Source organism: Cebidichthys violaceus, unplaced genomic scaffold (genome assembly GCF_023349555.1).
Source record: "Cebidichthys violaceus isolate CVI_PGR_0920_01 unplaced genomic scaffold, fCebVio1.0.p SCAF_15, whole genome shotgun sequence".
NCBI classification, from domain to species: domain Eukaryota; kingdom Metazoa; phylum Chordata; class Actinopteri; order Perciformes; family Stichaeidae; genus Cebidichthys; species Cebidichthys violaceus.
The window spans coordinates 4,125,313-4,148,000 of record NW_027176318.1 but is presented as its reverse complement, the minus strand read 5'-3'; the positions used below and the strand labels follow the sequence as shown (position 1 = coordinate 4,148,000).

The following is a 22,688-nucleotide window of genomic DNA, read 5'->3' as shown; positions in this document are numbered from 1 at the left end:
AGAAATATACGTGAATTGACCAAAACCTTTCAACGGCACATCACATGGTGGTGGCACGTAATGTGTTAAGACTATAGGTGTCGGAAACAATTCCAATGGAAAGTCGATTCGTGTGGCGAACACACAAATTGAACGCGAGAATGTGCAACATTTTGAGCTAGTGAGGTCGTATAAACAGAGCATGGCAGGCGGGAGGGGAGGTGGGTGGGTCAAACAAACTCCCAAAGTGGTTTTTTGAGATGTTGTGAAGTAACGTTTGTAACGTGTTTACGTAATATCCGTAGTTTACTTAGATTACATAACCCTAACCCTTATTTTAAGCACAACCATGATGTTTTAGCTGAACTTTACTCAGTGGTATTGTTGCCTAAACCAACATAAGATTATTTCTTTGTTGGCGGCAGCGCGTCATTTTAAACTCAGAAACGTATTTATGAGTGGAGGGAGATGGAAATATGGAATGTAGTGAATCATATGCTATAATTCGATGGATCCAGCCATTCAAATGTTTGTTTGTCTAACATTTTATAGACCAAATTGATGTTAATCGAGGAAATTAAAGTAGATGCAGGCCCTATATATATATGTCTGTTTTTTTTATTAATTTGTTGATATTGACATTACCTGCTGTAATAAAATGTGATGCCATTATACAGCACAATTTAGAATAAGGGAACAGGGAGCTGCAAATTCTTGCAATGCTACATATTGTTTTGGTACTTCCCAGATTTTCCAGCTTGTCTGAAAATGTAAATCAAAGACCTTCCTCTGACTGGCACCGTGACCTTTTTTTTCAGGTCAATATGGATATCATTGCTCATCTGCCAGAGAGAATTAAAGTTTCAAAACGTGGCGATGGAGAGGAAGTGGGCTTCAGCGCACGGGGACAGAGAACATTAAAGATTGCGATTCGCGACGACACAACACACCTTCATCTCAGTGGCACCGAATCAAAGCGATACAGCGAAAGCCTTTTAATGCGTGTGCGTGCCCACATCCTACCGCTCCATTATTCAATACACACTCCTCAGAAATCGGTGACAGTTTGAGGACTAAATATATCATCTCTGTTTTTCTCTCTTTCTCTTCAGTTCTGCTTCACTGTACATTTGTTTCATGCGAAGGCTCTGAATTGGTTTTATTTTTTATTATTATTATTTTTTTTATGCATTAAACCAGCTGTGCAGTGATGTGCTCCTGAATGCAACATGCAAGCGGAGGCCGCAGGTGTCTCTGTGGAGGCCTTTAAATCCACAAGAATTCAATGAGTCAAAACTGTGGCCAATGTGTGTTTGTATATAGATATAGAAATCTTTTTTTTTTTTTTTTTTTCAAACACTACGTGAAGAATCTTTCAGAGAACATACTGTCTCTTCCGGTTGTGCCAATTCTTCCCCCCCAAAAAACATTTCAGACCTTAAATTCAGTCCATTGAAGTCAAGGAAATCATATTTTCCTGCTCTACCCTCTTACGTAGTTTCCAGCTTTCTCTACATGAATTTGGGCAAATTGGAAAATGTTATTAAGTTACTAAGGACCAGATTGGGCTAACACGTGCGCGCCGAGGGAAAATGCAGATGCCTTGTTCCTTTTCAATTTACGCAAGGGTAAAACTGATATTTCTAAGATACTGAGTGCCCTGGAACTTTCTAAGTCCCTTTGCAGCCAGTATTACCACAGTCATCCTCCCCTGCAATATTAATGTCATTCTTAAGTAGCCAAGGAAAGTGCTTGTCGACAGATAAGTGTTGGTTTTTTTTTTCCTCCCTGAAAAATAGATTTCTATGCGAGCACCGCGCCATTTACATTTCACTCAAAAGCCCCACTTTTCCTGTCCCCCTTCCAGTCTTCTTTCATTTTATAGTATCTTGGACAAAAATATATCCTCAAAAGTGTCTGTTTATCATAAACTGAGTTTACAATACTCCCTTCCAACCTGCAAATAACAAAAGGCAATCTTTCCAGTGAAGCTATATGGCCTGTAGGAGACTGTTGGTGTAAAGGCGCACATGAAGATCAACACTGTCAACTAACAAAGCAGACGGGTGCTTAATTTCCAAGTCTGAACGCATCAACATCAAACAGTTCTTTAATTGACTTAGAATCACACTAAATGTAGAGCATAGAATGGGAAAGCGGATATTATGAGCTGTCAGATTGCATTCATCACCTTCTTTTATCTTTTTTTTTTTTTTTTTTTCAACTTGTATAGAAAGGCAGGCTGAGAAACCCGAGGTGGGCACCCAGATTCCCACAACCATTCGTGTCAGGGTGTGAAATGTTGTGGCACGTGACAAAAACCAGCAATTCTACAACCAAAGCTTAGCAGCCGTAACAAGGCATGGCACACTTAGAAGGTGGTCTGTTTTGTACCTTTTTTTACACCCCCCCCCCCCCCCCCCCCCCACACACAAAAAAGGGCAAAAATGCAAGAAGATTAAGAAGATTAAACTGTTCATTCGCTGAAACGCAAGCAGCAATTGTTAGCATGTCCAGCTAACTAGCTTACTACCTAGTTTTTTTTTTCAAGGCCACGGAGCACATCATTGACTTTGTAGTGTTTCAGATTACATTACGTTTACAAAAAAAACCCAACTAAACATTCTGTAAATAACATATTCCTCACTGTCTAAAAGCTGGTCCTGGATGCAATCAGAGTTTGGGCTAATGTTTGCTGCTCGAAACAGCTAAAAACATCTGCCACATTTTTATGTTCGCTTAATGAGCTACCGAGCTGCAGTTGTTAAAAAACTTCCTACTGAAAGTTGTCATTTCAGAACTAAAATCTTGATACTCAGCAACAGTGGGCCCACTGGGCGAGTGTGATTTTTTGGAACACCTGGAAGTGAAGATGGATCTTCACCTCTCCTTGTATGTTGTGGGTTAAGCAGTTGCTTCAAAGTAAAATCCCCCCCCCCCTTCTCGCCTTCATTCCAACAGTCAGATGGCTCCCGTGAGCAAGTCCCAAGTGGCCGGCCAGCCATCCGGGCCGCCTGAAACTTATGACTAGCCATGTTCTTCAAACATCATGCTGCAAACCAAAGCGTGGCAGGATGACAGATAGTCCCTTCAATGTATAGTGACAAACAAATTAGTGCAAAGATGCTTCTCACCGCATACCAGATGTGTTGGGCTCCGTGGTATGGAACAGCCGATGAAAAACTGTCCACGTCCCATCTGTGCTTTCGGCGCGACCATCGGTGCAGCAATTTGTGCTGAACAAAGTAGTGCAAACAGCCAGCCTGATTATATGTGTCATAATGCGAGGCGTGGAGCATTACTGGGGGAAGATCACACAGAAGCTGGCAGGTTTATTTGATGAGAGGAGAGGGTGGCTGTTAAGCAGGAAAAAATAGGACGGGATGCAGGTGAAGTAATGGAGAGAGAGAGAGAGAGAGAGAGCGAGAGAGAGAGAGAGAGAGAGAGAGAGAGGTTGAATTGATAGGGTACAGGGGAATAGGTGACCTGGCTTATAAAAGTGAAATAACGAAAAACTGAGGGAAATAAAAGTGTGAAATACAAATTTCTTTCAGCCCTCCAAACACATAAATTGTAAATTATTAAGCTGCACCAAGAAAAAAAAAACACTCCTCAGCTATTTTTCTCCTTCACACCTTCTTAAGTGTTGCTCTCAGTTCCGGCCGCCGTCCAGGCGACGAGAACAGGCCAATTTGCGTTCAGCCCCACACCTGCCGATTGACTCCCGCACACTTCCAGATTGGAGACCACACGCAGCACGGCCGCGCACCTACTGCCGAGGAGGGCGAAAGCGACGCAATGCACCCTCGACAGGGTCCTCAGCTCTAAGCACACAAACAGGACGGAAGTTGAGAGAGCGCCAAAAAAGGCTTTCGAGGACGGTGGCGGCGCTTGACGTTCCCGCTTTGCGTCGGGGCCGCAGGCGGCAGCACATGCCTTGTGATGGAGGGAGGGATAACAGCAGGAAAGAGATGAGCAACAACACGCCGGGAGGCAGAGACATTCCTGACCTGCTTAGTGTCATTACACCGGCAGACTTATCTCACTCGCTCTGCCTTGTAAATACACTCGAGTGCTTGTTATCAAACGAGCGAGGCGACAAACCCCATCCAGGTTTGAGTCCCCGGCTTCCTCTCCATGCTTGTAAATGAGTCATTCTCATGGATGGCAGCCTGCATTAATATTCTGTTAAGAAGGGAAGCGAAGTGCGCATTAAATCCGCCACTTATCAGGTAGCGATCGTGATCTGTGTGGTACTTTGGAGAAAAAAAAAAGGGAAAAAAGAAGGAAGTTTGCTTTTAATTGCCAAAAGGTATTGGGGGGGGGGGGGGGTGACAGCATATGTATTTCATGTCTATTCCTACTCCACTCCAGGCCTCGCATTTCAACAAGTTCCTTTTTTTAGAATGACATGCTGCTTGTGTGTTTCTTTACCTGCGCACTCTTTTCATAAAGGCTTCCACAGCACTTTCGGGTGCCATTGTTCAGAGGCCGCCATATTAGGGCTAAAAGCTTTCGCAGTCGAACGCAAAAGTGGCCCAAAGGCAGCACGCTTTCCATTCGAGGTGGAAAGGAAAATGCGGTTCAAACATTTATTTATTTATTATATGTTTTACGTTACATGAAAACGCATCTTTTTGCTCACTTCAGGCAGGAGGGATGACATTAAAAAGCTTTCATCACGACTGTGTTCCCAAGTCTCCTCCCTGCATTGAAAGTGAGGCTCTCAGAGGCGTGAGTGCTTTGAGGGGATGCGAGCGGGCGTTAGAGGGCTGCGGCGTGGTCGGTGAGGCAAAGCCCCGGGCGTGATCGTAAACGCAGGGCCTCTGTGACAATCCACAGTCGTCACAGAACTCTGAGCAGGTTCCTCAATGACACTCAACCATGGCAGGTCGCCTCTCCGGAGCACGGGAGTGTACTCTGTGTCTCGCTGGTCGAAATGGAATAGCGGAGAAAAAGAAAAGAAAAAGTGAGAGACAGAGAGAGCGGCATTGAATTTTCCCCTGCGCCACAATATGATTAAGCGATTCAATGTCCACTGGAGCTCTTCTGCTTATACACTCCACAGTGGGATACGGTGTTGTGTTCCGCTGCCACCTCGGCGTAAAGTAGCCCTCGCTGCCAGCACTGCCCATGAATACAAAAAGGCTCTGAATCCTATCTTTTATTGAATCACATAGTGTAGGGCAGCAGGGCCCACATGTACTATTACACTATGTAATGTAGCAAAAAGTAGTATAATACAGCAAAAGGGAAAAAAAACTGTCAAAGTAGAAAAAAAAGATTTGACTTAAAGTAGCAAAAAAAAAAGCAGTCAAGCATATTGACAATAATTCAATTAATTAAACCGTTTTTACTGCACATACACTGTACAATATGTTAAACTGTAATGTATGATACGTAACAGTACGGTAGCCTTCAGTTGGTGGGAGTATTTCCCTCTTATGCTTTCAGGTCATTTAGAGATAATGCTGCTTGATTACTTCTTGGCAAGTGTTGTGAGATTAACCAATTTACTAAAACGTGAAAAAAACGTTTTTGGGCTTTCTCTAACTGGCGCAAAAAAAAAAACAGCCTCATTGTCTATCTACTGTAGCGTACATTTCTTAATTATAGCTTTCTCTAAAGAACAGGCTTATAACTGTCTGCATGACAATGAGCCGTAAAAGGCATCAACATGAATACCGCATGTCTCCACGTACGTTTATGTGACAAAGCTCATGCTACTCACAACATAGACATCTGAGCAAAGAGACAGCATTCACAAAACGGTCTGTCCTTGGCACCCATGTCCACGGGAGCAAATGTAAAGCAGATGGCCTGGCTACTCCGTCCTCACTGCCGCTAATCAGGTGCTAAATATCCATCAGTCTGTGCTAATGCATCCCCCTATACCTCTTTTTTTTACTCCCTCTTTCCATCCCCTCCACTCACTAATCAAGTGTAAGTTCATTCAAATTAAGTGTTTTTTGTGACTTTCATGTGCTTAAGAGCAACAACCCAAACCTCAAACTAAATGACAACACGTCTGTCACGCAAAGGAACGCTCACACATGCGCATTGACAGGCGGGAGATACGGGAGCCTGGAGAAGAAAAAAAAACACACCATGCTCTTAATTATCACTGTGCGGTTGACGTGAACAGGTTCCCCCTGCGGTAATGTTAGAACGTGCAGAGAATGCTATGCTAATTGGTCTCACGTTTAGCGTTATTTGTGGATTTGTTGTCAGAACTAACTTTTGAGCTTTGGAGCTAAAAGTGAACGATTGAACTGATTTCGAGGGCGTCAACATTCCTTTATTTCATTAAGTAGATAAATCCCATGCGTTTCATCAACGTTTACAGTGCACAGTCCCCGTCCTGCACCACAGAATCCAGGTGGATCTCAATCCCTTTACCGGCACCCACCTTTCTCACTTGCGTCCTCCCCTCACATCTCAGTCCCTCCTGCTGAAAACTCGAGGAAAGAGGAATAAAGAGGACTCAACTTCAGAGACATAAGATCTTCTCTCTCTGCGTGAGTTTCTGCAGGTGTTAACAGCTCTGTGGTGTCTTTTGATGCTCTGGAGTTTGTATTTGCACATATATGTGCTGTCCATATAACAATCAGGGAGCACAGTTGCTGCTGCAAGAGCTGTTTTTTTTTCTATGTCCTGCCAGAGGTGAATCAGTCTCTGCAGGTTTTTCCTTAAAATGAAGTGATGGCTAAATAGCATATTTAGATACATAGTTGTTGTTTTTTTCATGTAGGCTTCGGATGTACAAGTTCAGAAGTGAGAGAGAGAGAGTCGATGATTTCCCCTCGCGCCTGTTTTAGTCGTGTCTCCCGTCGCTCATCTGACCCATTGGTTATGCTGAGCCATGGGGAAATGTGATTGGGCTCATTACCCTTCTCCTCAGAACTGATACAGGAAGTGCAAGGAGAGAGAGAGATCCTCTTCTCCAGCTCATTTTGAATGGACACCATCACCAGCGTTGTCACTATCAGGAGTGCATGGCCATCTGCCAAGGCTCTCCCTATCTAACCTGGCTCTCCTCTGCCTTCCCTGCCTTTTGTGCGCTGGAAACAAATGAGTCCGAGCGTCGTCTCCTCTCCTCGTGTCCTGGTGCAGTGGGGGATGGAGACTATTGGCATGCATTGTCTCGTCCGTTCGGCTGGCTGGCGAATAAGAAGGGATGGATGACAGATACCGTGAAGGGCACGTAAGGTAAAGGTGTCCACACCGGTGGCGGTGATTGGTGGGTTTGACGAACTTTGGCTCCAGGCTGGGTTTTTCCCTCTCAGCTTTGACAGAGGCCAGTGTAAATTCTACTTACTTGCCCCGAATAAAACTCTGATGTCATGTGAGGTCACTGGGTTGGGGTTATTTCATTTTTCCACTTTTAAAACAACAAAGTCACCTAAAAAAGACTAAAAAAGAATTTAAGATAAAATTGATAGATATCTTTTTCTCAAAGGACATCGTTATTTTCATACTATCCTGGTACTAAATATAGGAAATAAAAACAGTTTAAACTGGTACAGTTCCACTTAATTACTTCCAATGAATTGCTAATAACCTACAGAGAATATGCAGCGCACGGTAGGTCAGTTAGACACGCCTAAAATGTGAATTTCCTCTTAAGTCAGCATTCAGTTAAACCAATATGATGAATATTTGCTTGGGTTTAAATTAAATCTGTGTTTAACCTTTAATTAGTATTAAATTACAAAACTATTCTTTGCAAACTTATTTACGTTTCCAACTAAAAGGCTGAAAATGTGCTGCGTCTCTCTTTGAAAAACCAGCCGCGCTACACAAACTGTGAACTCCGAACACAGACTGCCTCTGACGTTCTACACAGCTCACCCATAAATCAGAGTGAAGTGTGTTTGTGCCGGCGCTTCATAAAGCTATCAAAAAACGATCAGAGGTGGCATTTGGAGGATGACCTCTAAACTGCACCGCTTACCACGGCGCAGTTGATTCAGCATCAGAGTTATTGAAAGCGTGATGATATTTTCTACTCAATAGCCACTTCCTGAGACGTTTGAAATGAACTGCGGTCTCATTGAAAGTGAAAAGGATGTTGTTTTTTTTGTCACTTTGAAATTATGCAGACCTGAAGAGCTCTATACAGAAACGCTCTGTTCTGACTGTGAACTTATAAGAAACACCAGAATAAAAGGGGTCTATGGAGGCTTTTATGCAGCCCAGCGATGTGTCTAACACTGGAGCAAGTGCATAGAATTTGTTTCCTCTTTAGATCATTGGCCTTTTAGGGGATGGGGGGGGGGGGGGGCTATTGAATTAATTGCCATGAAATTATGCACAGACATTCAAGTTTCCCAGACGGATGTAAACTGTAATAACCTTGGTTATCCTTTAACTTTTCACCTGGCGCCACTGTTTGATGGCCGAGTAACCGCAAGAATGTTGACCTCAGCCTCAGCTAGGGGTGTCACGGTTTCGATTTAAAATTTTAAAAAATCGGCCGAAATAAGCTTTCAAGTCAAAAGCAGGATCGGTGATTCTACCCGTAACATTTGTTTTCTCCACCCCCGCTTATTTGCATGTTTCCAAAGGGGGAAAAAAAACACTTGACACAGCATGGCATACCTGTAGCCTGCTGCTACACTTTTTTTTTTTTTTTTGAGACACCATAGCCACTCCCGGAGTTCGGAGATGACGGAGAAGCAACAAAACTGAAAAATCCTCCTGCTTCCCTGAAGTAATGTTGTGGCAACGTTTCACCTTCCTTATGAGTCACGTAAACAACAAACAAAGAATAGACGCTGAGCAAATTGCATTCACGCCTGGTCAAGACCCGATTTCAATGCTGGCCAGACCACTTGTAGGTCTAATTGCTCTGCAATCACATTGACAGTACATTTATTCACATCAGCACTAAATAGAAAGAAAGGCTTAAGTACCGTAGCAATTTTCTCTGGTAAGTTCAAAAGGCAAGAGGTAGCATCAGAGCCAGTTCAACATACTTTCATCCAATTAACACAATACTTATCATCACAGCGAAAAAATGATAAGCCTTTTCTGGTCATATCTGATGACCAGATGTTAAAAAAACCTGCCACTTATTACATTTAGTGTGAAAGATACTTTTTTGTGAAGGTCTTACTGGGGATGAGCAAGATTTCTGTTGTATCTCTTCTCAGATCTTTATTCTCACGAGACAGAAGTAAAGGAGATTGACGAAATATCAGACTGCTCGCGTCTGCTTGTGTGCTCTACACCTGTAGATTTGCGTGTTGACTGCCTCAGTTTGTTCTCTAAGGAGAATGAATTTTCTCATGCTCATAATATTGTTCACACTTGCGTGCATCCGGTCACACCAACTCATGCCTTATTGCCCAGTGGGACCTTTGACTTGGCAGAAGCTGTTGGGTGGCAGTTTTTCGACCCCCCCGAATATACATTGCAGACATTTCAGCCTGCAGTGTGAACCTCCCGTTTGTTAATTGCCTGCAATTTCATGCTTGATGTGAACATTTGTCTTTCACGCTACAAAGGAACTGTATATGTTTTTGTGTGACAAATGCAAGAACCGGTTAAGATGCGCTGTACAGAGCCAACAACCTCTAATTTTGCTGCCCTTGTAAACACACCAGACAGCCGTGTTTCGTACCGTAAAAAGGGCCTTCAGGGGCTTTAAAAACAATACAGACTGATTTGAAAATGGTCCGGGTAATGACCTTGTTGGCCGAGGGAGTCGTTTAGCGCCAAATTGCTGCTTGTGTTGGGCTTTAGTCCGTAATTAGGTCAGAATGCAAATGCTTGTATTGTGATGTTGGCCCGCGAGGACCAGCTCCAGCCTCGGTGTTTAGAGTGTATTCATGTGTGTCAGAGTGACTCATTGAGCCCTTCTAGTGCTGTTGAGCTGCGAGGAGAGAGAGAGAGAGAGAGAGATAGAGAGAGAGAGAGAAAAGGGGGCCCAGCTCATTCACAACCTTGCGCTCTTATCAAAACATGTTTATTGCACTGTAATGTGCCCCTCGGTTTATGCAGCATTTAGCATATAGCATTAAGGACTGTGGTGAAGAGAGGCGGGGAGCTTAGAGGGCGTCTTGACCTCGAGCTCAACCTCTAACCTCCCGCACACCTACACAAACTCATCCGAGATCATTTTCTTCCTCTTGCTTTTTTTTCCCTCCTCCATCACCTCCCCCTACTTCTGTCCACCTCCAGCTCCTCTCTCTCGCTCTCTTTCTCTCTCGTTGCCTCTCCCGTTCCTCTCTCTTTTATTGATCATTAGCTAGTTGGGGGGGGGGGGGGGGGGGGGGGGGGGGGTGTAATTAAGGAGCCAGACTGGTCTGTCAATTCTGCTCAGCGCTGCATGGAGTGCACCAGACCAAGCGATGGCCCTAATAGGGCTTCATACTGTAAACAACACGCACACCTGGACAGCAGCAGGCCCGGGGAGGAACGGGAGAAAGCTACTGTCGACAAGTTAGCCCTGATGAAGAAAGGAAGTTTAGTACTGGAGACATACAGTGTGTGTGTGTGTGTGTGTGTGTGTGTGTGTGTGTGTGTGTGTGTGTGTGTGTGTGTGTGTGTGTGTGTGTGTCTATGTGTGAGAGATTTAAAATGCTTAAATAAAATCCAGTTAAACAAAAAAAAAAGTGAAAGAGAAATACAATACACATTGTTAAACGTATTTTCTCTTTATGTATGCGTTCGGTGCGTCATCTCAGGTTTTTGTATCCACTGACAGTAAATCGCTTGTCACTGTGACATGGATCTTTGGCGCCACATTAAAATCAAGTTAAAACAAAGTGGAGATAGCGTGTCAGTGCGGTCCATCCGAGAGCAGCGTATTAGTTTTCTTGAACAGCCGCAAGGCAGCTTTTTTTTTTTTTTCGTTTTAGGACGGACGTGCATTGCTTGTTTAAAAAAATTAAAAGCAATCAACTGACAATTTAAAACTCGGTGGGCAGAACCGTGGGCGGAGCTTTGTGACGATGACTCAAGCAGCCATCGGATAAATAAAAGTGAAATGACAACATGGGTTTTCCATTGAATTATGACACAATAAAATCCACCAATTTTCTCTCTGATTTCTACAGAATTCACGAAGGATCCAGACCTATGGTATAGCTCATGTACAGAAAGAAAAAAAACAACACTAATTCGACCTGAAATCATAATATAGGCTATAATACATTATATTCTCTCGTCCAATATCTGTGTGTCACATGACTGCTTTAAGAAGATATAGCACTGCTCTGACAAAAGCATTGAACAGCTGTTCTATTAATTTGATCTAATTGTTTCAGGTCCTCCAATACCTCATGAAACGTAACTGAACGTAAACATTTTAGGGGCGTCAGTCATGCTCATGGTCAAATGTCAAAAGCTTGATTTACAACAACTTTGTCTAGTTAAGAGAGTTTGGTCAATCCGACATTTGAAGGAGCACAAACCTCACCAAGAGAAAACTTTTAGGATTAGGATAAGAATGTTCTTGCAAGAGGCCCAGTGTGTATTGTACTTCACTTCATGTCTTTTGTTTGATTTTTGTTCATGAGTTCTTTTAAATCTTCCATGTGTGTGCATGTGCATGCGTAGGTTAGCGCTTTCTTCCTCTTGTGGGAGTGCATGCGTCTCGGCCCGTGCGCACTCGCTCTGTCGCCCGTGTACAGGCCGACACTGATTCGTGCCTTTGATCGATAAAACTATCAAAACATCTCCGCCGCTGCCCTCTTGTTGACTCTGCTTGTCTCTTGTCTCTCTCCTCCAGAGAAAGTCAGTATGCTGTCAGCATTGATCGCCCCCTTCAAGTACATAAGCCCTGGGACCAGCAGCACAGAGGACGAGGACAGTTTAAGTAAGCTGCCGCCTCTTTTTCTTTCTCTCTGTCGGCGCGCTGCGCTAATTCCCTCGGTGGCGGGCCTAATATGGAAATGATCTGTCTGTCACCCACGTAATTAATTATTTGGGAAATGGCGTCTTTGATTACGCACGGATGTCAGCGTGTGTGTTAAAATCTGTATTATCTTTAGCGGTTGAATATTAGATTTGAGTGTGATAAATAAGTCATGAGATAGGTGCTTGCGTGCCTGCATGCGCTATCATCTACAAATCTGCCTCAGCCCAGCCCTGAATGTCAGCACTTGATCCCAGCCTCCCATCCCACCATTAACATTCTTGTGGCAAGATCTGAACGCCCCATTTTTGTTCATTTCCCATCAGAAATGCAATACGCCACCACTTCCCCATAACTAGGTTTGAAGAGCGTATCACAGCTGTTCAGGCTTTGCTCTCACAGAGGACAGAAGTGTGAAATAAAAGCGGGCTACAGACATTTTATCCTTTCATGGAATGTCTGCCGCTCGACGTGATCCCCACCCCCATTACAAATAGGATTGATGCTCTGCATTGGCCACGGGGGCCAATGGTTCCCACTTACGACACAGATTCAGAACCAATTTGGAGGCAGATTACGAGAATGATTTGGCAGATAACATCGCCATTTTTAGGGGATTTGTGTTTGGATTTTAAAACACTTAAATATGATGGAGCCCCGTGGTATGAAGTGGGCTCGGCTCAGGGAGACGATTGTAGATTTGTTCATTACCATTTCATTGTGTATAAAGTGGCTCAATTTTGCCTGGTAGATTTTCCCTTGATTCATTTTGATCAGTCAGGATACATGCAAGTGTCACACAGTAATAGTTGCTTTTTTTCACTTTGACATTTCACGTTGTTTTTGTTTTTTATTTCAGGCACCAGCAGTGCAGAGGTAAAGGAAAACCGAAACATTGGTAACTTAGAGGATCGCTCCATTGGATCTGCAGAGTGCCAGTCGCTCTTCTGCTCCGACTCTGCAAGAAGTGGCGGCTCCGGCCTGAAAAGGAAGCGGCCACTGGAGGAGGACAACAACGGGCACTTGTGTGAACTCCGCCTGATCTATAAGAAACTGTCCTGGTCCGAAGCGCCAAAGAACGCCTTGGTGCAGCTCAATGAGCTGCGGCCGGGCCTGCAGTACCGCGTGGTGTCTCAGACGGGCCCGGTCCACGCGCCCGTCTTCTCCATCGCCGTGGAGGTGAATGGGCTGACTTTTGAGGGCACGGGCCCCACAAAGAAGAAAGCTAAGATGAAGGCTGCCGAGCTGGCCCTCAAGTCCTTCGTCCAGTTCGCCAACGCTCCTCAGGCCCACCTGGCCATGGGAAACATCTCAAACCCTTCGGCCGACTTCACCTCAGATCAGGCGGACTTCCCTGACACACTCTTCAAGGAGTTTGAATCTTCGCCGTGCTCCGATGGCCTCTCGTTCTGCGACTCAGCAGCGGAGAGCGAGCTGCTGTCGAGCGAGCTACTGAGACATGGACGGTTGCTCCGCCATACCTTGGACCTAATGGTGCAGGCTCAACAGAGGCTAGGTGGGATTGTCCCAGATCCGGAGGCCCCCAAGAGTCCCGTGGCGTTGCTCAATGAGCTCCGGCCGGGCCTGCGCTACGCCTGCCTTTCGGAGCGAGCTGAGGGCCGGAGGCTGCGCAGCTTTGTGATGGCGGTGCGCGTCGACGGGCGGATATTTGAGGGCTGCGGTCGCAGCAAGAAGCTGGCCAAGACCCAGGCGGCCCAGTGCGCTCTTCAGGCCCTCTTCAACATCAGGACAGCCCCCGAGGGGAGGACAGGCCTCAAAGCCAGCAGGAAGAGCTGCCCTCATTTACCCCAGGTGAGTACAGACACATCCTCGGCGCCTGTCTTCTGCTAAGCTTTGGCAGCTCCCTCCACTTCCTACAGGGGCCTGTAATGACCAAAACAGCAGGCGCGCAGCGAAAAGCCAAACACTCTCCAACAAGTAATTAAGGAGGAAAGGCGATAGGAGCTAAAAAAAAAAAAGAGCAGAAAGAGTGGCAGCACTGATAAAGCAAGCTGGCATTTACGTTGTGTCAAAATATAGTGCATATGGTGAAAATACAGATCACAAATATGTGTGCGTGTGTTCTGCAAAGCCTGTTTCTTGAGTAAACATTATGTTTTTTGGTCAATTTAAATAAAAAAAGCGTGTAAATGTAGGTAATTATTGTCCTTGTGCCTCTGACACGAGAAATCTGCATCACCACCCAAATTAGTTTTTTTTTTCCTCCTCGTATGTGTTTGTAGAGCTGTAATTGGGCGAGTTTTGCAATTTTGCAAGATCTCCTGTTTCCTCATGTGTGGCATCACAGTGTCTACAAACATTAATTCAATCTGTTGCCCAAAGGAGATAGCAAAGCAAAGAGCAAATCGACAAACAAACCACCGAGCCCAATCCCATGCTCATTTACCCAAATATGTAAATAGCAATCAGAGCCAGGAAACTAGTTTTTGAGAAACTTGAGGAAATTGGAGAGCCTAAAGACATAGTGGCTGGATTGGCTGGCACTTGTTGACAGCCATTTAAAACTTCATTCCAGCAGAAGAATTTCATCCAAACGTGAAACTGCCCTGACTAGATAGTCACACTGAGTTTGGTTGTTTACTATTGTCTGCATCGAGAAAATATCCAACCTGACCAGGTCACTGGCATGATGGCAGCTGACATTGAAATTGTAAAGCCTCCACTGTCCTAATACGACACAAACGAATGTGCACCACACTCTTGAAGTCTTGAATGGAAAAGAATTAAGCCCATCCGTACAGTGCACATCCAAATCATCCTTTCCCCAAAGTCTTTCCTTGAAGCCTTCTGTTGACACAAGCGCCGCCATATTGTGCTCTCGCGCATCCTGCAGGGTAACGTGTCATATCAACCTTCTTCTTCCAGCCTTGAAGAAATAGACTGGCGAGGGTGTCCTTCCCCAGAGCACGACATCAACCCAACAAACCTGCATATTTGCCTGGGAGAAACTATCTTTTTTTTCTTTCTTTTTTTCTCCCTGCTGCCACGGTGTCTAAAAGGATTTTAAGAGGATTTGCCGCACCCGTTTAGTTCCAGAAAGCACTCGCTTGTGGAAATTTCTTGAAAGTCATCCGTGCCGTCTGCCAGGCGTTTTATTTTCACTAGTAAAGGACAAAAGCGCACAAACAACATGTATGCGTGCGTGCACACGTGTGCAAATAAACATGTGTTCGTGGATATGATGGGTTACATGTCTGAACTGTTGCGTAATGTCAGTGCGAAACCCCTCCAGCTCACACACACACACACGCTATGTTCACACGCGAGCCAACCTCTCCTGCCAAGCACTGATTGCATGGGCAGTGGTTGACTACACTGCAGATGTGAAGCGTAGTACGGGGGTGGTTGCCAGCTGTAGCCTGAGAGTAATGCAAATGTTATGGTGGTATGCCAAATTATGTGTGCCACATTGCTCCGTTCTCTTTTCCCAGAATTCCCTCCAGCTTTACCTGTTGCAGGATAAAGCTTTGTTGAGAAGAAGTTAATGGTCCTATACAGTATAGAGCATCGCCCTGACCTGAAAAGTATATGGTTTTATCAGACAATTTCCATGACACTATTAAGTTATACATATGTTGTATGAGTATATTTTGTGTGCCATATGTTAATGGCCTTATAATTAATAAATATATATGTTTTATCCCAAAAATCATTCTCTAACCTTATTACCTCTTTACCGTGTTGCTCTAAGCTTAAAAGAGAGTGTTCAATCTGTGGTATTACAAATCTTCCAAATGAATCATTTTACTAGAAACCTTATAATGACATTGTAACAAATGCCAACTAAGCTGAGCAAGTTTTACCTTGTTTGAAAAGCTGAGTGACGTCACCCTTTGGTTTGTGGACTGCAGGTTTTGAAAACCTTGAGTTCGTCATTTTGGCCATCGCCATCTTGGATTTTGTCTTAGTCGCCATCTTGTTTTTTTGCAACCAGGTAACGGCAGTGACCATATTTGAACTGTGGAGGAGTGATGGAGCATTGGGGGCACCGTATACGGCTCTATTAGTGACCTTTTGATCACAAGGCAGCCAGACTAGAAAGTGGCGTTGAGACCATAAACTGATGTTTGCAATCAATTTACTGAGGTACTAAATCAAGTGAGAAGCAATGCCATTTTCTGATAGACTTCTATACAATCTGACTTCTTTTTGCAACCAGATGTGCCGCACCCTGATGGCCATTGCTTCTTAACTTTTGAGAAGTAGAGGTTGCCTCCTGGTTTTACCGTTAGCCTCCGTGCTAGACAGCTAGCTTGCTAATTTTATTTACATAGCTTGTGTTATCGTTTCTTAGAAAAGATTATTGTTATTATAAATAACTCAAAGTTACAGTGCAGTTCAAAAGATGACATCCAATAAGACCAAAATGTGGTAATACACAGGGGCAGAGGCAAAGCACAGGGTAAGAGCAACACTGCTACATCCTCCTTGTAAGAATACGTGGGGAGGCAGACAAGAAGAAGGATTCAACACTTGCGCACTGTATATTGATGGAGGACAATGGAAGTAATAGGGGAAGACAGGGCAGTAATATGAGGATATTGCATTAACTCAACAGAGTGGAACATAAGGATGAGGAGTCCTTCAAACTTAGCTGAACAGGATGACTGGTAGCTTGAGAATTCAACCCTCCAATGAAATATTTAAACTCTCGGGAACTGCATGGTGGTGTATTCTGCTTCACATACATACTAAGGAATAATACAGCGAGAGTGACAAGACAAGCATACTAGTGCACATCCACACAATGCAATATACTTTTTTCCCCTGCAGAAATACAGCCTATACTTTCCTCTATGCCTCCTACGCTCATGTCTCTAGGAATTGACTTTCAACAGTCGTTTCAGAAATGAGGCGTTGGGCAGCAGTGTGCTTGACATTAAAGAGCTATTTATCTTCCAGCAAGGGCTTTAATTTTTGGTTTCCTTCATTTAACCTTTATTTATCCAGGGAAATCAAATGAGAATGCATTCTGCAGAGATATCTTGCCTTACACTAACTTCACTCTACTTATTCATAGCTGAGTGATAGGCCCAGTACAACCACAGTCAGCTACATTAAGCAGATCTATTTTGCGCTTAACGCTGCACGTTCTTCGGCTTTTCTAGTCTTCTAACCACTCAAAGCCTTATAACACTACATGTCATCATTCACCCATTCATACACTGATGGCAGGAGGCTACCATGCAAGGTGCCACCTGCCCATCAGGACTCTAACATTCACACCCATTCATACACCCGCATGCACAGCTAATTTGGGGTTAAGTGTCTTGTCCAAGGACACATGTACATGGACTAGCAGGGCCGGGGATCAAACCTCTGATTGAAGGACGACCCTGCTCTACCACTGAGCCACAGTCCTCCATAGGCATCACAAAGACTTGATCAAACATGTTCTACTCTGCGTATGTAAGCTTCTTATTGTGTATGTAATGCTATTGCTTTTATTGTTTTTACTGTGAACTTAATGTTTTCTGGAGCGCTGGACCGATCAAATATCCCTCTGTGGAATGATAAAGTTAATCTGAATCTGAACCGATGAAAACGATGGCCCACAAAATCTTATGAACCCTGTCAGACCGGCATGTCCGTCCTCTCTCCCTCCGTGCGTCAGCCCTCCCTTCAACCAGAGCAACAGCTAGAGCAGTGAAAAAATAACGCTGTGCCTCCAAATTGCTCTCAAGCGCTCCCAGCTGGGCGTTATCAGAAGAGCGATGGGTGTTTTCAGCTGGGGAAAAAAGGCGCTTTGGTGGACACAGGGACCTTGGTGCCATAGGGAGTTTACTGCCTTGCTCAACAGCACATGTTCAGTATGAATTCAGGGATGCACGATATTGCTAGCTGATCAACAATTTTATGATAGCAGATATGTGATTTCAGCACGTTTTCAAAAGCTCAACAACTAATTAATCTATCTGCTCATCAGGAAGTCTGTTTAGGACACATCCTTCAAATTGATCTGTATGAGGTCATGTATATAACCTATTTATGCAAGTCAACACAACTGCACGTCATTTCTTTTATTAGTACCTCAAAAGCTGTAAAAATGCTGTGCTTGTATCCAAATGTTTGCACTTTGTCAGTTCATTAAGTCCTTTAAAAAGTGTGTGACAGCAATCCCACAGTAATAGGCCCTTGAATCATGTACAAGATGCCGCATGTCCCTCATGCAAAGGGAAATTTGCACAGGCCTGTCTCTACCTGTTTAGTCATTATTCATAACACGCGGCCGATTTGCATTCTATTAATACTAAGAATGCTTCAAATCAGTTATTTCTGATGATGCAGGATGACAATTGCCAAAACTGTCTAGTCAACAAGTTACATGTCAGTTTGTATGAATTTATGTTTGCAATATGGCTGTGTGAACAGGAACCCGGACCAGCACTAAAATACAACAATATAATTTTCTTTCCTCCCCTGGTTCGGACCAAATGAACCGAACCACAGGTGTGAAAGCATCCTCCGTCTTCATTATTAGTCAGTGAGTAGGAAGCTGTTCTTGAATCGTGCCCGTGGCACTCTAGTTAGTGGGAAATGTCTTTGCCCTATTAAAGCCTGCACAGCGAAGTGAGAAAGTGCAGCAGTAATCCCGACACCCATTTCACCAAGTGGAATCATTACCCCACTGTTCGGGCCTTGATTGGCCACTTAATCTCCCCTCGCCGTCACAATGCACCGCGTTGTTGCCAAGTCAACTGAGACTTGTGTGCGGCGGTGGACTGGCACAGCAGAGTCAGCAGGTCCACGTGGAAGGATGGCACGGGGATCAGCGGTCAGGACACCGCGCTTTGCCGCCACCGTGGATTAAGGTCCATCTGAAGGGGGACATGTGCTTGGTGGCGGAGCTGAAAGAAGATCGGGGTTAATGGAGGAGCGGTATAGGGGAGAAAGCATTAAGAAAAAAAAGCCAGCGTGTTCGTGTTGTGATTAGTACAAACATATGAAACACACCAGAGCATTTTAACTTCTCATCATATCAGCAGGGATCAAATGCGACTGTAAATTGTCTTTTAGTTTATTGCAGCGCAAAATGAATTGATTTAGTTATCTCCAAACGTGAACCAACACAGATAGAGAAGTATACAGGCTGGTCAAGTGGAGTAATTTTCCCCGCCTCCGCCTCTGCAAATTGAATATGATTTCAGACACGTGAAGGTGACCCCTGTCGGCCGCTGAGCCGCTCGCAGATTGTTTTCTTTGTCTAATCTCTCCCACTTCTAATCTGTCTCAATATAAACAGCTGTGACAGGCTGATCATTAATTAATATTGCCACAACAAATTAGCGACAGCGATCGCCCAGCCAAGCGCCCCTGTCTAAGATAGAAATCCACCAAGTCGGAGAGGGAGAGGGAGAAGGTGTGAACAACACATTAGAGAGGAGTTGATTAACAGCTTCGGAGACCTTGCACACAGTGTTACAGCCTCAGCATGTAGACAGTGACGGCGACGGATACACACAAAGTGACAGCTACCGCAGCACACTGTACCCACAGGTTCAGCTGCGATCATCGCCATAAGTGGTGCAGCGCAAATTGACTGATGAAACATCTGCATTCATCGGTGCTTTCTGATTCAGTCAAATAAGATTCCTCTTGCAGTTGAATATTTTATAGAGTTGTATTTTAGATGGTTAAAGGATGCTCCTGGGTTCTTGTTTGTGGTTTTAGCCTTTGTGTTCATCAATAATATTCACATTGTACTCACTACAGTTATTGCTGAGATTGGAGAACATGAGGATTAAGCTGCGCAAAGAGATCAAGCTAAATTAATTTGGGGGAAAAAACGAAGGCGTCGCGTGAGTCGATCACCGAAATCGGACGTTAGAAGCATCCGAGATAGTTGTTTATACTTTTTAACATCCTGGTTCAACGTTGATCTACCGGACATACCATAGTTGTGCGCTCATACAGTTTACTTGTGCCATGGCGGATTAGAAACCTGTACATTTTTGCATTCGCATTTTAATTAACTTTAACATTTACTTTTATTAGTAATAACATTTCTATGTCTAAATATCATTAACAATTAAAGAAAATATACAAAGTGGATTTACATTATATGGTTAAAGTGAGACTATCTATTTTTCCAGATTATCTAATGAAAGGATTTGCTTCATTATGAAATAAACACATTTGCACTCATGAATCCTGACTCTTTCATAAAGCGTAGAAGAATAATCAGCATGTTCCATGTGCAAAAGCTGACAAAATGTGGAATAATAAAACAATAATGTGATAAAAAAAAAAGTAAACCTTTAGGTCAAAGGACTAATAAACAAACACAGAGGCAGTGTTTTGTATGAGCTCATCAGCTACTTGGGTGTGGTCACATGACCTACAAGGATACCAGAATGACACAAAACATTTGTGTGCTCACACATAATCAATATGCACACGTGTATTTACTCAACAAAAACAAAAAGGAACAGATGTGCTGGCTTGAATTTAGCAACAGATGTGATACAGTACGCCATTGCGAAGAAAAACAAGAAGAAGAAAACCCCTCATTAAGACCCTCAGGATGTACAGTAGTGTTCTCATCTAGAAAAGAAATGCATTTTCTGATCGACTTCACCTCTGAATGCTTTTGTAATCCGCTAAATGGCACAGAATGTCTCCGATTTATACGATTGAACATTGAATTTCTTTGAGTTTTGGACTGTTCATCAGACATCTCGAGCAAGATGTCACATGTGGGCTGAAGGTATGGTGATGAGCCTATTTGACTATTTCTGATGTTTTATCGCAGAAGCAATTAATCTATTAAATGATAAAATAATCACCAGATTAATGGATAATGAAAATAATTATTAGGTGCAGCCCTAGCAATGACACCATGTTTCTAGATCTTGGCAATTTACCCTTCGCTAAGCCCCCCCCCCCCCCCCCCCAATGTAGAATGGCCAATCATAGTCTAGCAGTAGACGGCTCCATCCAGGGTCTGACAACTGACTGGCTCTGCTCCACAGACTCTCATGCTGTCATTTCAGATTTTCTTCATCTTCAGGCTGGTTTGGTGGATTTCAAGCTAGTCATGCTTTAACGTGGTGTAATAGTGATACTCGGAGTGCTCCCCCTACCTAGTACTCAAACGTTATGCTGAAATCCTACAAAGGCTCAATATATGAGATTTCAAGGATGCCAGCCAAGGCAATACAGTAGACTATAAGCTACACGCTTTGTACACACGTTGCCAAGGCCAATATTGCTACAACTACACCCTGCAACAGAATAAATGGCAATATATAGGAAACACCACAACAATATTTTCAAAAGTATTCATGTTTGTGAATAAACCCCCGGGGTCCGTGATGTGTATGTGCTAACTAGCGTTAGCTCGTTTATGCTACGCTAGCTACTGAAGTGATACTGATGTATACACATGCTTCTTTTTTCCCTTCTGTCTGCTGCTCTCTGAAATCACTTTTTTGTTTTTTCTGAAAACTATATAATATTTCTTCAGTGAGTTAGTGACAGTGTGGGCTATATGGTAGCTTTGACAGCTTGATGGAGAAGCAGCGGGGGGAGCGGGGAGCAAAGGTTCAATTACTTTGGTGGGTACAATACTATTGTACCTGAAAAAGTGGCAAATAATACCTCATTTGTAATAAACTGGAATAATCTTAAAGAACACCAGTAGTTGTTGCTTTATTTTTTAAACTAATCCGGATCTTTGACCTTTGTAAATGAGAGCGATAAGGGAATTCCTTATGTGCATCCATAACGTATCTCATTACAATTTGTCACTTAGCGTACAATAATAATTGGAGCAAAAAAGCCACTGTTTGCTGCTGGACTGTCAGTCTGCCCTTTCAGCAGCCACTTACCTCATCATGTGGTATTTAAAGAGGAAGCAGCATGGGAGAGTGGAGATTTGGGTGTGAAATTACTGAACAATAATGTCTCCCCGTCTGAACGGGAGCACCCTGTACATGGAAAGGTTAGAATCCTCCTCAACTGTCTAATATGTATGCAAAATATGACCTATGAGGCGGCAGGCTGTTGAATGTAATGTGCCACGTCAGCATGCAGCTTTGAGGGAAAATCCCTTCGCAGGGAGGAACAGAAATGGGGTTGGTCGGGTCAAGTCACCTCGGATACACAGTAAAACGCCCCTGTAATCTGTTCCAAAGAAGCGAGGCGCTCCTGTCGGCTCCTCTGCTTGCCATACAGTATCCTACACAGTCTCCATTGTTGATGACAGTCCTCCTTTCCTTCCTTCCTTCTCTGTAACGCCTCCTTTCCCCCCTCCACAGCCTTCTAGCCGTGAGCCGGAGCACGGCTATAATCGTTTCTGAAGAGCCTCTCACACTTCATTAAAAGCATAATCAAGTTCATTACAATTTCATAGGCGTTCAGGTACCAAATGGCTTCCGATAAATCACGACTATTGGTCCTGTGTGGCTGGCATGTGTAGGTTTATCTCCGGCTCTCAGGCAGGAGAGCAACGAGGAGGAGGAAGCAGGAGGAGAGGAGAGGAGAGGTCTGGATGTCTGGCCTTTAAATGACCTTCCAGCCTGGAGCAATGGACTGTTCTGTCATACACGCTGGACGCCTAAATCAGCACGCATCACAGCTGGGAGATCAGCTCGTTCACGAAGCCAACTCGGTGACGTACAGTTGGCAGATCAACAGATGTGGCTCCATAGTACTGTTTTACTTAACACGCACACTGCAACCAGCCGCTGTTGTCTATAATATACTCCGTTATCCATCTGTCTTATTAGGGAGAAGACCAATATTTACACCATGAATATTAGAATTGATATTGTAGACTTAAAGGAGAAAAGAAAGATCAGGTTTCCATTAACAGCGTTGTATT

General features: G+C 43.9%; 1 protein-coding gene across 1 annotated transcript in view; it reads left to right on the top strand.

Moving 5' to 3' along the window:
- Positions 1–22,688, top strand: part of adarb2 (adenosine deaminase RNA specific B2 (inactive)) — a 166,635-nt gene that overhangs the window by 90,691 nt on the left and 53,256 nt on the right. The window contains exons 2-3 of the mRNA XM_068709639.1: positions 11,717–11,803; positions 12,702–13,654. Coding sequence (XP_068565740.1) covers positions 11,717–11,803; positions 12,702–13,654 — 1,040 coding nt within the window. The remainder of the gene's footprint in view (positions 1–11,716; positions 11,804–12,701; positions 13,655–22,688) is intronic.